The sequence below is a fragment of the Emys orbicularis genome, chromosome 5 (genome assembly GCF_028017835.1).
Source record: "Emys orbicularis isolate rEmyOrb1 chromosome 5, rEmyOrb1.hap1, whole genome shotgun sequence".
In the NCBI taxonomy this organism is placed as follows: domain Eukaryota; kingdom Metazoa; phylum Chordata; order Testudines; family Emydidae; genus Emys; species Emys orbicularis.
In genome coordinates this window covers 60,078,721-60,093,551 of record NC_088687.1, presented here as the reverse complement: position 1 = coordinate 60,093,551, position 14,831 = coordinate 60,078,721, and the positions used below count along the sequence as shown (strand labels likewise).

The 14,831-nt window shown below is 39.9% G+C and overlaps 1 protein-coding gene across 1 annotated transcript in view; it reads right to left on the bottom strand.

The window, feature by feature from the left end:
• DCLK2 (doublecortin like kinase 2) overlaps positions 1-14,831 on the bottom strand; it is a 136,265-nt gene that overhangs the window by 111,091 nt on the left and 10,343 nt on the right. The window contains exon 2 of the mRNA XM_065404874.1: positions 5,090-5,424. Coding sequence (XP_065260946.1) covers positions 5,090-5,424 — 335 coding nt within the window. The remainder of the gene's footprint in view (positions 1-5,089; positions 5,425-14,831) is intronic.

Below are 14,831 nucleotides of genomic sequence, written 5' to 3'. Positions count from 1 at the left end.
ACTCCGTGCTACATAAGTGGTGGTGCTTTGGTCAGTTTTTGTGAAAGAACAGATTATTTTATCAAATGTGAACAAAAAAGAAAAAAAAAAGCACTATAGCAGACACTGTCGCAAGTTACTGTGGCACAATTTCAATAGCAAGCTTTGGCCCATTATCCTTCAATTTTTAAATGTGTTATTGTAGTAATAAAACACTGACAAAAATGATTAACTTTTTTAATAGAAAACACTCTCTCTCCATGTTTTCTGCTTTTTGAACCAATCAGGCAGAGTGACCAATCACAAGCTCTCAAGATTTTTCTCCTGGCCCAACAGTGTTTCTTCTGCAGGCTGACTCCCACACTACTTTACATACATCTACTATTGCCTTGTCTTCAGGCAGACACCTTAGTCTCCTCATGGAGCAATCAACCAGCCAGAGAAGCCACAAGTGTGATTGTGTGCCCAGCTTCTCTTGCGGCAGTTTCACAGTGATGAAACTGCATTAAGATTGCTTGGATCATATTCAGACTGGGAGTCTCCCTCGCCACTCAGGCAAGCAGCAGCACCTCTTACATGAAAACTAAGCTTGCAATCATCTATCTGCAAAATGGATGAGAGAGAGTTACCACCACCACAGTAGCCACATGAGGGTCCATTATCACCACACTATTTCTGTGCCCTTCACAACTCTTAGCAATCAGTGAAAGAGCTGGGACTAAAACTTGTGGTCTCTGGGCTTCCAGTTTACTGAAATTGCCCTAGCCTACAGGACAATGTGAGGGGGAGTTTCTCCATCTCTCTTTCTCAGTTCCTCCAAAATTGCATCTTCATGAGTCCGCCTGAAGCAGGGGGCCAAAACTGTACTACAGTATTCACAATAAATCTGAGAGAGTTAGCAACACTGGTTTAGAGCCTGAAACGTAAGAGGAAAAATAAAGCACTCTTTATGGGGGGGGAGGGGGGGAGTTCCAATTTTCAATAGCTTTTGAGTATGTACAATGCCAGCTAATGTGGAGGCAAATCTCTATTACAGTAATTTCTAACACCTGCAGTAAAATGTCTGACAGCAATGTAACAGTGCAATTAAAATATGCTTAAAATACAGAGGGGATGAGAGTCACTACAGCGGTACGCATATTAACTTATGCCTAGTTTCTTCATTGTAAGCATTACTGATGATTAAAAAGGTTTATTTTTAAACTGAAAAATTAATGTCTTACAGAAACAGCCCTGCACTATCATTGGTTCAGCTCCCTCCCCACCCATAGGTAACCAGTATTCGCTGAAATTACATTCGCAAACGTAACATTATAAATTCTCATTTTTTCCCCTCTCATAAGGCACCATTATTTTTATAAAGCTAGAAAATAATCATTTTACACTACGTTCTGTAAACTGAAAGGTTATTTATTAGGCTTTGTGCCAAAGCATCGATCCCAAGTCAGATGGGAATTATACTGGAGTTCTCAGATTCTCTGGCGAAACCAGATGATGAGAAATGAAGGAACAGATCTTGGATACCAATTGTACTGCTAATCCTACTTCTCTTGCTCTTGCCTATCCATTTCTTGCTGACATCAAGAAAAGCTGCCTAATCTCACATCAACAAGGCTGTTTTAATGGGTACATTTGGCCTTCTTCATAAATTCCACAAGACAAGCCTCCCACTAGAAACATTTACTTACATACAGAGCGTCACTTAACACTCGTTTAAAAAATGATGGGACCTTTATGTGGAGCTGGCCTAAAAGAACATTGAAGAGAATTTGTTTCAACTCAGCAGCATGGAGATAACTACCTAGATAACATTGGTTTTCAGGGACCAAGCGTGAGCTAAGAGCATTACCTATTGTTTGAGGCATGTTCTTTCAGTCAGTACAATTTGTTATACTGTACTGACAACCTTTTGGGGGAGGATCCCAACTTTTTAGTCTTGTTGAATTGTTATGGAAATTCCCAATAATATTGTTAATAAAAACCACCAAGCAGTTGGTACGAAGGAGAAAGAGGTGAGTCAAGATGAGGATGGACAAACAATATTTTATGTCCATTATGTGACCAATGTGTGCTTTCTATTTCTATACCATGCAGCTGGCAACAGAATGTGCTTTCTTGAACATATAAGGAAACAATTTCAGCAGAAGGTTACTGTCCCCAGTCATCTGAATACATTACTAACCTGTAGGGCAATATCCAGTCTGTGCTGGCAACTACTTTGAGCTCCTTTAACAAGATCTAAACACTCCATCCTTTATTTGGGGCACAGAGGATTAACTCTCTAAACAAAGTTTAGTCTGTCTAGCCTCACTTCAGAGTAGGAAGGAGGGATTCCAGAAATGAATTAAAAAGAAAAAAGACACAGCTCTCACTCTGGTTGTAGGAAGACATCCAGCAAATCCTCCAGAATAGAGGAAAAGAAAGTCTAGGCCAGGGTACTTTTACCAGAGCATTTTGTCTTGCACTGCTGCCCTGTCAGAATCTGGGAAACAGGAACTAGTTGTTCAACTCTCAACAGAATCTAACAATCTAAAAGTCCAGATCTTATTGTTATAACTACAGGTCATTGGTGTTTAAAGGAATGAAGAACATTTAATTGGATGTTATAAATTATGGCTTAAAATAGATAACTCATAATACACAAATCTCAAGAAAATGCTTTTCTCTATGCATAACTATAGTCATGTTGTTGCTATAATAAAAGAATAACAGTCTGATGTGTAGATGAAAAATATTAGACAATTATTTTGAGACTTTTCTTTCCAATGTACTGCTTGAAATTAAAAGGAAGGTTTATTCAAAAGATCACTAATTTAATAATCTTTCCCCCTCAGAGTGTAAATCTCTCAACTGAAAATAAAACAAATTAACAAGTGAACTAAGGATTCCTTTTGAAATGAAGAGGAATGTTGTGGGGAAAATTATTATTTTGCAACTAATATCTGAATGTTTTAACTTAAAACAAACATCCTATATCAATTCCAAATTAGCAGAGCACAAGTTATACTTTTCTTAATTGTTGAGAGGCAAGAAGGGTTAGTAGAGTATTTTCTAGCAGATAAGAAAACAAAAACAAAACAAAACAAACAACCACAACAGCAGTTACATTTTACAACTACAAAATGCCTTTTTTTAAAGTTGCCTTTCAAGTTTTGCCACAATAGGACATCAACACAAAAGAATTGCCTTCCTAGCAAATTTGGAAGAATAAGTAATTACCACATTAGGGAAAATGGGCTCAGAAATCTCCATCAACTGCTAATTGGAACCAAAGCGCCTTTCCATCTGCCAAACCATACAAATGCCCTTGGTGCCAACCTCTATGTATACCAGCAAAGGACAAACAAAAAACAAAAACCAGTACGCACACAGTGTTATATGAGTTTGAGTCAGGCCATTACTGCAGGAAAGGCAGAAGCAAATCTCCCCTCTAGGAAGGTGGAACAGTTACCTGCCAAAGCAAAGGAGTCTTTCTGCTAATCAGTGTGCCTGAAGACAGAGCCCCCATAGGGTTACCTGTGCAGCCACCCACACTATTAGCTAATCACCAAGAATATGTCTAAGGTGGAACTAGAGCTAGGCAACAGGCTATTTTCCTCACTAGAAAGAATAATTGAGGCTTGCAGAAACACTGCTACAGCATGAAATGAAGGCTCTAAACTTACTCCTTCCCCCCCACCCCTTCTTCCTCAAATGCATGATGGGCCAATCTAATTCAGCACCTGCAAAGAAGTCAGGAATTGGTTAAGTGGCATTTGGGCTCAGTGCTGCCTTTGTCCCTATGTACAAGTGGAAAAAACAAAACAAACGCTGCACTGTGAAGGATAGTTCTGTCAATAGAGCAAAGCCTACTCAGATTCAATTATATCAGCCAAGGACCTTAGTTTGCTCCATGCTTTATGTATATTGTGGGGGCGGGAACAGGGAAGGAGAAGAGACAGCTTTTATGAGCAGGTTGTGTAGAAATATCTGCTTCCACAGCTTCATTTTGGAAAGGGAGATGCATATAAATAAGCAGAATTTCAGCATGAAGTTACTGATATCACTGTCCCCAGCCATCTAAATACATTACTGCCCTGTAGGGCAGTTCTCAGTCTGTGCTGGGGTAACAATCTGAATCTCCCTCCCTTAACAGAGCAGTTGCCATCTTTACTCTTCTCCACAGTTGAAAAACTGCACAGTAACGAAGAGGTAACAGTGACAGCTCTCCTCAGGTCTGCAGCAGAGGAATAAAGCAGCAGATTAGAAGAGAGAGCTTTTCTAGAAGTTTGCCTACCCTGCCTGAGAACACTTACTGCTTCCTCCTCACTACCACTCCAATCATAGCCTGACCATACCCACATCCCAGGAGCATGAGGAAGAGTTACTGCAGCAGCCAAATGTGTTTTGCCCTGTTTCAGAGCATTCCCAAGTGCCACAGAGGGCCAAGAACTGAAGATTCTCCTCAGTCCACAGTAAGAATATCACTACCCATACTGTCCCCATCCCTATCGCTAATATGCTGAGGTCATAAATGTGCCCTGGAGTTTTAATAATCTATATTATAGAAATGGCTAACAGCCTGAAATAGATTAGCGCAATAGGACTTCAGACACTGTACAAACAAACAAAAAAGACCCAAAGCCCCTGCAAAGTCAAAGACAAGAGGTAACAGGTAGGTGAAATAAATAAGCAGGGGGAGGAGGTAGCAAGACTACAAGAAGATATTTTCATTTTCCCTGAGGGCGCCCCTCCCACATGCACACACTAGTAACTAGTGAATTTCTACTAAAATATCCTGTAGGTGGAAGCAGCCATTTACTGGAGACAGGAAACAAGTGAGCTGAGGATGACAGGAAGCCTGGATTGGCTGTACTCACCCGAATTTTTCCTTTTCCCCATTCCAGCTTCCCAAATTGTGATTATATCTGCTGGTTGAGGAATAGCAAACCTACTTTTCTGGGATGATAAAGGAGGATTTTGGAAAAATTAATCACTGTTACAATATAATATTGATAAGCAGGGTAGAACTTAGATGTTAACAAAAACTGAAAATGATGACAGAATATAAAAGTAGAGGCAGCTTAATTTGTACCCAATATTCAATACCCAAGATGGTTTGTTCTCTTACCTGCTTCCCATCTAGTGTCACAAGTCTCTTGACAATGCCTGAATCTAACTTAATGGCTTCTGTGATGTCAGTCAAAACCTGTTCAAAGGAATGAGCAGTCTTTTTATTCAGCAGAATTCTCACAGCTTTCCGTGGCTTCACTCCACTCCGAATAACAGTCACCAGTTTGGGTTTAATGAAATCTTTACTCTCCTTAACTTCACTTTTCATCGATGTCAGAGATGTCAAGGATCGAGCAGACCCAGTCTTAATATTCACAGACCAGTTTGGATTGACATTCTTGGTATAATCAACTTTACGATATGGTTCATTGGATGCACATACATAACTTTCACCTGAAGGGGCGGAGGGAAGAGAGAGAAAGACATTGTGATTTAGGGTTTTATGTTAAACAGATTGTTCAACTATTCCATACATTCTCCAAACTGACAATTTCTTGTCTGAAGCAGTGCTAATTGGATTTCAAATATAATCTACCTGTCCAATTGACTCCAATGTAAACCAGTGATATGCTAGGTAGAGGGCCTCAAGAGTCCCTTGTTAAAAATTCTGCTAACCCAAACTGAAGGGAGAGTTGGAGAGATTTCTCTCCCTCTTGGAGCTCCCTTTCTACATACTGCTTAATTATCTCTGCAGAATATTACATTCCTGGGGCTCACAAAAAAAAAAAAAAAAAAAAAACAACAACAACCACCCCCCACCCCTCACCCCACCCTGTAGAATGTACCCAATAGGAGGAACTGGGCTTCCCTACAGACACAAATTGTACGCTGTGATATTCTAGTAATATACTCGACTAATTTTCAGGAGAATTTGCAGAAAAAGTGTACGTCAATATTAGTTAACTTGCTTTGTGATGTTGCCTCCCTACCACCTCAGGTTATTGGAAACATTTTAAATGTTTAAATAGGAAAACAAATTAATAGATTATCTAGTCCTTCCTCCCTCTCTTGAAGCCCAAACACTCTAGGCTTTGTGGTTAGGGAGGGAAATTTTATAAGAGCCTCTTATTACAATATTGACAGCATATGGCTTGTAGAATACGTATGCCCTACTCTTTAAGATAATAAATGCAAAGAAAGCCCAGCAGTTTCCAGAATTTCAATCATTTTAAATCATTCATGGGGAAAAAAACCACTAAAAGTAAGTATATGCCATATATGCGACTCTTATGCAAAGTAACGAAAAAGCAGTGTCACATGGTTGGCAGAATTTTGTTGGATCATTTCACACACCAGAGAAATGGAAAAACTGCTGGAGGGAGTTATAAAGGAACAGCAACAGAACTCTAGACTGAATGATGATAATTCTCTGGGGTTGTATTAGTATGCTAAATTAACACTAGATACAGAACAGTCAGTTTTCAGTAGATCTATTCAAAAGGTTTCAGAATATTCTGCTGTAACCTAGGTTTTAAATTTGCTCCCAATGGGCCTTTTTCTAATTTGAAATGAACATGCAAGCTATAATAAAATGTTTGTAAATATTTAATCTAGTTTTATTAATAAATCATGACTGATAATCATGATACATGTAGAGAATTCAAAAGTGCAGAAAATTAGATACATGATGTTATACTTTACATAAGTGTGTTAGCATATCCATAGTGAACTAATTTCCATTACAAAACCCTCTTTGCTACCCTACAACTTTGACTCCAAAAACACTGACCTGGCCTGAAAGTTCCATAGTTTACCTTCATAGCAAAAGAAACTGTAAATTTCCTTCACAGGTTGCAGAAACAAATTGCCTTTGAGTTACTATGATTTGAAATTTACTTGTCCGTTTTCTTAATCTAGTTGAAGTGACTTTTCCCTTTCTAGTTTACTAGAAAACTAAAACTCCCAGGAAGCTTATTTAACTTGCTATATTTGAAGAAAATAAGTTGTAATTAAGTTATTAGTTATTTTTGTTCTGCTTAATTTGGAACCCAGTTCTACTCTTTGATGTCATTGGGAATTGATCCCATTGAGGTCAACAGGAACATATCAGACACTATGCACTGGCTTTTTGCAGTATAGAGTCCTTTTATAGCTGACAGTTTGAAGATCTCTGTTAATACCAAAAGGCGTCCTATACCATATCTCATACTAAAAGGATAAGACAGAGTCAAAGTCTGCAGCGTGTCTATGAAATGTATCAGTTGGAAATATTTAATACGTAGGCTTGGATTTCACTAAACACACACACAAATCAATAAAAAAATATTTCCATCGATGATAATCAAAATTTACAGATAAGCAAAGAAAATTGTTCTTTGAGAACTTAGAGTTTAAAAAATATTTACTTTGTATATTTTGATAGGTGATGTTGACAATTTGTGTTTTAATGGTTATAAAGCTTTAACGTTTTGAATCTCAACGTCTATTGTCATTAAATAATTATCTAACCCAGCCCCATTAACCAGCTATAACGAAAGAAGGACAGGTGACTCTTGATATGGATTTAATCAGGCCACAACTTTATTATTAGATGTCTGGGACTACCCGGCAGATAAAAGTCTGCAGTGCAGACAACACCATGATTATTCAAATAACTACCTGGGGCGTCCACCAACCCCCCCTTCATTTTCCATCCAGGTCCTCCAGCCAACCCATTGCTGGGACCTTACCATGCACTCCTCCTCCCCACCCCATAGGAGGGTTACAGTGGGCTATAAGGAAGGGGGGTTGGTTCCTTGCCATATCATCCATAGGAGCCCCAATACCCACCCACACATGTGCCACGGACTGTGAAATAAGCCCTTGCCCATGAAATCTGATCTTCCCCTTGCTGTGGGGAGCACCCCAGATGGGGGGTCCTAGCTGCAAGTCCCTGCCGGGCTGGGGAGGGACAGGACTTGTCCTTCTCCTACACGGCCACTCTCAGGGGGAGATCAGACCCACCTCTGAGTGCATCCCCCTGCTGCAGGAAGCTCCAGTGCTGGGCCCCAAAGGTTCCTGCAGCTAGAGGAGGTTTTTGGATGTGGGTCCAATCTCCCCCTGCTGCTGAGAGCACCCCAGCTGTGAGTCCCCGCTTCCAGAAAAGGGAGCCCCAGTCACAACACTCAAATTTCAGATGTAAAAGTCTGAACACGTGAAATTGACCAATTTTAAAACCCTCTGGCCGTGAAATTGATCAAAATGGACCATGAATTTGATAGGGCCCTCGCCATTGGTACTTATTCAGACCGGTTATCAGAATATCTTGCAAACATCTCCAATGGCCATAGATGGGACAGGCTCTGAGTTCTACAGTGAATTCTTTCCCCAGTGTCAGCCCAGTGGGTCTTGCAGACATGCTCAGGCCCTAACCGATCACCGTATTTGGGGTCGGGAATTTTCCCCCAGGTCAGATTGGCAGAGACCATGGGGGTTCTTCATTTTCCTCTGCAGCATGGGACATAGGTCACTTGCTGGTTTGAATTAGGGTAAAAGGTGTATTCTCTGAAACTCAAAGTCTTTAAATCATAATTTGAGGGTTTCAGTAATTGAGCCAGAGGTTATAGATCTATCATTGGAGTAAAGTTCTGTGGCCTGCAATGTGCAGGAGGTCAGGCTAGATGATCACAATGGTCCCTTCTGGCCTTAAAGTCTGTGAGTCTACAAGAATCAGGGAGCCGAAACCAGCTCCCTGAAACCCCATGCCTCTCCGTCCGCCAAGCACAGTGTGGTTGCAGGAAAGAATCTGGCCCATTCTCTTCATTTTTCTGTGTGATTAGTTCATCATTTTGAATACTCGCATGCAGCTTCCACTGATTTTAATGAGAACAATGAATGCATATCAGAGGGCAGATCCAGACTCTGATATAACAAGAGTTCGGATATGTGGTCATATCAATTTTCTGGCAAGATCAGATCACTGTTTTACTCATCATAAAGAAATTTGTGAACTTATTTAAGAATTATCCTTCTCTTCCAGCAATATTTTCACATTAAGTTTGCAGAAACTACAAATATATCACATTTTGTTAAAAAACAAACAAACACAGCAATAATCAAACTATGAAAGATAGTACAGAGTATGGGAAAAGTCCTTACTCTACTAGATTCAGGGGTACATGCTTATTTTCTGCTAGACTCCTATTGAGCTATAAGGCTGCTCTGTCTCTAAATACTGGATTGCCAAATAGAAACACCCAGTGATTTGAGAGATCTTTCTTAACCCTTGCCAACAGGCTTATTAAAATTATAGATGCCAAACAGCTAAAGGAAAACACACTTCTAAATGAGCTGTAAAAACAGATGTTAGCAGATAACAATGGGAGAGATTTTTTTTTAAAAGTTAAAGAACTACATTTTTTACAGACCGATTTTTTTTCTTGAAGTGCTTTAAAAGGAGCAGATTTCTTTGTGAAATTGCTGAGGAACGGGCAGAGTATAGTGGGACAAAAATAAATATTTGTATTTTGCGTGAGAGGGAATGTTTTGAATGATTAAAGCAGAACCCAGGAATCCCAATTACCAGTTTTCTACTCTCAGTTCAGCAAAGCGTTTACTATGTGACCTTGGGCAAGTCACTTGCGCCAGCATTTTCAAATTTTAGTCACTCAAATCAATATTTGGGCACTTAAGTGGCTTGTTTTTCAAAAGTGAACTACCTCCAGTTCAGCTTCTGTGGAAGAAGAAAAAATAATCTGCCATTAATTTAGGTGCCTAACTTTAGGCACCCAAGTTTGAAAATATTTTATGAGCCACACTTTGGTTCAGTTCACCTATCTTTTAATATTCTACCAACTTTTTATATGAAGGAACTTATCTACTCTATGATGTTATTCAGTTAAGGATATCTTGTAACAGTTATAAAAGTACTAATATTTCCAATATCCCAAAAGAGATCCCAAAATAAGTGATATTGCTGATTTCAATGGTTTTATGTAACCTCTGGATTAGAGTACGTCAGGCAGCTATATAACTCTTGCACTACAGTGCCACAAAGAGAAAATTCTTAGAAGTAGCACCATGAGATCTTCACAAAATGTACCAAAAGCAGTCAGAACTTTAGTGATTACAGTTTCACCCAAAAAGCTTTTATTTTCTAAATCACTTGGAATTTGAGTGGCAGATGCTTTGAAGATAGATATAGGTTTCAATATTAACATGGGTTAAACCAATAGGAAAGGAGGAAGGGCCTTTGGCTACAAAATTCTAATTCAAGTGACATTCACTGTATGTTTGCGTCCTTTCAATAACATTCATGTATCCAATGCTAAAAAATAAACAAAAGTCAGAGCTAAGCCTGATGGCCAAGGCTTAAATTAAAGAGGCTGGAGAAAAGAAAATGAATGTTGGACAGAAACAGGTTCCCCAGCTCAAATACATGCATTAATTTTTATAATGAAATTAAAGGACAACAGAACAGAAAGACTTCCTGTTCTTAGAATGCTTACCATTATAGATCTTCCCAATGCTACCTCAACATTGCCATTACAGATGCTCATCATGACAGGATATTTTATTTACACTACACTAGTTAATATGACACACTGTTTATCAGATTTATAATAGAACACCCGTCACAACAGTGAGAGTCTTCCTATAATATTTTAAATCTATATTAATCTACCAGAACAATGAAAACTTTTTTTTTAAATCAGTTCCATTTTCCAAGGTCTGAATAAGGCCAAGTCTCTTAAATATCTGGGGAAGTCATGGGGTCTATTTACTAGGATTTTTTTCTGAGAAGGTGGGTCAAGTTGGGGTGTTATGGTTTTCTTCCTTTGATAGGAAGGGGCAGGGAGGTTTTTTTAATTAAAATTTTAAAAAGTTACAGAATCCATTTCAGACTGTGTAAAATTCAATATTTTAGCCCTACTTTGCCAAACTTCCATTTCAAAACACAGGCTGCATGCAGGTTCATGAATTTGAAAGAATAGCCGATATACACAGGCAAAAACTGGCATAGTTTACGAACACTGATCCAACAAGCAGTTTGATACACCACAGGCTTATTATTTGGTCACCTTAGTGTATTGCAGATATTTGTCAATTGTTTTTCAATTCTATGCCTGCTTTCTTATACTATTTATGGTAGCATCTCTTTTCACATGGGGCCAGGTTGGGCTACCACACCTGCATGCCTACACATCTGGCAAGATCAAAGATAAGAACAGAAGAGAGATATTTAAAAATGGAAAAAAACTCACTTTCTCTCTTTAAAATAAATGAGTTTGTGCTTGGTTCAGTAATTTAAGAGACAAGGGATGAAATCTTGGCTCCATTGAGAGTTCAATGACAAAACTCCCATTGACTTCCATGGGGCCAGGATTTCATCCAACGTTCCTAAATACCATCAGAGACCTTGCTAAATGTTCTGATAGTTGGTCTAATTAAATAACATTAAGACCCCATTTTGCATGTTCTGATGGGTTATGCATGGAACTGGGAGCCAGGAACTCTCAAACAATAATCTTGGATCTGCCACTGATTTGCTTGGGCAAACTGGCAGGTTACACTAACTTCAGCTAGCACACGTAAGTGCAAACTGCAACCCCTCACTCCAGCAATGAGCGCTGCCCTGCAAATAGGATTCACTTCAGTGGGCGGACAGGTGGAGTTTCTAAAAGAAAGCAAATTCTAGGTACTCTTCACCCATTTCCTACATCTGTAAAATGAGAAAGAACACTACCATCCAGACAGGGAAGCATTAATGTTTGAACAACACTCTACAAACACCATGTATTCTAGCAAGGTGACTCTCCTGTGTTAAGAATGTTCTTGTCTCTGTATCTTTCTTTTGCAGAAAGAGTAGGACTTAATTGAAAGCATTTTACATTATGTGATCACTGATTATTCTGCATGTATAAATCCAGTGAATTTGATATGTTGCTATATTTACCATTACACCAACAGATTTTAAATCCATTTGAACTCAAAGTTTTGATTTCCAGAACAACAAAAAATCCTCTGATGCTGTGATTATTAGCTCCCACTAAATACAAACATTGATGTGTAGAAATATTTCCCCCCAGGGTTACATTCTATATTTAAACCTATATTAATGAAATAGTTTCTAAATATTATTGAATACAATGTAACAAATGCATAAAAGTGCATGCAATTCCAGCCCAACGTAACGCAAGTTTAGCTGCTTTTTCAACTTTTCTATAGAAGGTTTTCCCATTTCAGCTGTGTATACATATTATCTAAACTGGAGACTAAGGGCCAGATATGAAGCCCACAGAAATCATGGGAATCCTTTGGATCAGACCCTAAATTTCAAAGTCACTCATAAACGTATCATCCCTAGAGGATTAGCATGATTCCACATACACATAATAGCTGTGTTTCCAAGTATGTAAATATGCAGTGAACTTTACATTAATCTACTGTTTGAAATATTTTTAAGCTAATGCATAACAGCCACAAATGGCATATACTTATAGCAATTGCCTTACTGAAAATACAAAGCCTGAGTCTTTAGTATACGGGAGTGGCTTTCAAACTGTGGGACATGGGATTGGTTAAGACTTTTCCCTTGTTTCTTCAAAATATTGTTGATAGCAGAGGAAGCTCCAGGCACCAGCACTCCAAGCGCGTGCCTGGGGCGGCAAGCCACGGGGGGCACCCTGCCGGTCCCTGCGAGGGCAGCAGTCAGGCCACCTTCGGTGGCTTGCCTGCAGGAGGTCCACCGGCCCCGCGGCAATCCGGAGGCGGGTACGCCGAAGCCGCAGGACCGGGGACCTCCCGCAGGCATGCCGCCGAAGGTAGCCTGCCTGCCGTGCTAGGGGCGGCAAAAAAGTTAGAGCCACCCCTGGTTGATAGCATAACAATTTCTCTCACTAGCTGCGTGTCCTGCTCCAGCTCCTGCTGCTGCTGCCATGCTGGAGGAATGAGGAGCAAGGGGACCTGGTGGCCTCTCCCTGTGCCAGAGGTGGAGGGGTAGGATGGCATACCAGGTCACTCACTCTCCAGGGGCAGATACAGATGCACCTCTTTGGGAGGTAGTTCCTGCCTACCCACACAGGCTCTTGCGCCTGCGTGCTGGTGATTGAGCCAGGACCAGAGGAGCCTGTGGCCTGTGAATGATTCTGGGGATCCCAGGGACAGGAGCATGAGGAGAGGTGCACAGCACGGATGTCTGCATCCAGTTGGGGCCACCTTCCTGGACCTTCCATATCCCAGGCAGGGGATGCTCACAGGCCAGGGAGCAGTTGAGCACCTAGTCAGGATGGACTCCCTGACCCTAGGCATCCAAGGAAATACTCTCTTAGAAAAAGTGTGGTGCACATGGCACATGACTCTCCAAAGGGGGGGGGGGGGGGGGGAAACAGCCAAAAAAAAAAAAAAAAGTTGGGAACCTCTGATGTAAAACATTGGCATTCAACATAAATCCATCAACTCTCCAGTTTTTAGATTGTAATATGAAATTTGTTAGATATTACATGGCTGTTTACAAATATAAAAGCCAACTATACGCTGATGAAAAGGAAATTTTGTTAAGCAATAAGAGGCTTATTAGGCAGAAATAATATGAGCGCTACTGAAGTAGGTTACAGTCTGGCTTCTGTATCCAGCCAAACTATTCTGCAGGAAGCTCAACCAGGCTGCAGAACTATTTTGGCAGAAGTATGAAAGCGCCTCACAAGTTGGCATTCAAATTTCAATGGGGCATATGTAAAATCCAAAGATTTATTACAATACTGTTTGCAGCAATCAAGAAGTGACATCTTTTCTGTGCAGAAATCCTCCTAGTGATAAGAAATCCCCAAATAAGGCCTATGCTTGTTTAAAAAGATAGAACAACTGTTGATATTTTGGATCATTATACAATCAACAAATAATTTAATTTGTTTTTTTACTCTCTGCCTCAGAGTTTGGAGTTACACATGAAGAACAAATGTTACCGGCCTGTAAAACCCAAATTCTTAAGTAGTTTGCCCTTGGGTTGGGAAACTAAAAATTTCCCCAACATTGTATTCTTCACAGAAAAACCTGTCACACCCTAACCCAAGGCTTTTTGGATCCTTTTGAGGAATAGTTTTCAGAACACCCAACAAAAATCTCAGGCTCTTGGCTATGCAGCTGTAAACACTGATATTGCACAGATTAGAGGGAAAATGAGAGAGATGGGTCCTGTCCTTTTATGATAATTAAGAGAGTTCTTGAGACCAATTATTTTCTGGATTCATGTAAAATTGGGATATACTATTTTCCCTGATTTTAAGCAGATATATTTATTAAAAATCATAGAATCATAGATTATTAGGGTTGGAAGGGACCTCAGGAGATCATCTAGTCCAACCCCCTGCTCAAAGCAGGATCAATCCCCAACTGGCCCCCTCAAGGATTGAACTCACAACCCTGGGTTTAGCAGGCCAACGCTCAAACCACTGAGCTATCCCTCCCCCCAAAATATCAGGGTTGGAAGGGACCTTAGGAGGTCATCTAGTTCATCCCCCTGGTCAGGGAAGGACCAATCCCCAGACAGATTTTTGTCCCAGATCCCTAAATGGCCCCCTCAAGGATTGAACTCACAACCCTGAGTTTAGCAGGCCAATGCTCAAACCACAGAGCTATCCCTCCCTCAATTATATATAATTATATCCTTATAATTAATAAATATTCTATAATATATTTACATCTGGCTATATAAATATAATATTCTGACTTCATGAAATTGAGAAAAAAAACAATCTTGAACAGCACCACACAATAAAACTGTATGTGACTTGTGATTATACATGGTCATTAGGAAAGTAGTTGCCAAATATCTCAGTGCCTTTCATGGCATGAACATTATACATCACAGCCAACTGGCTACA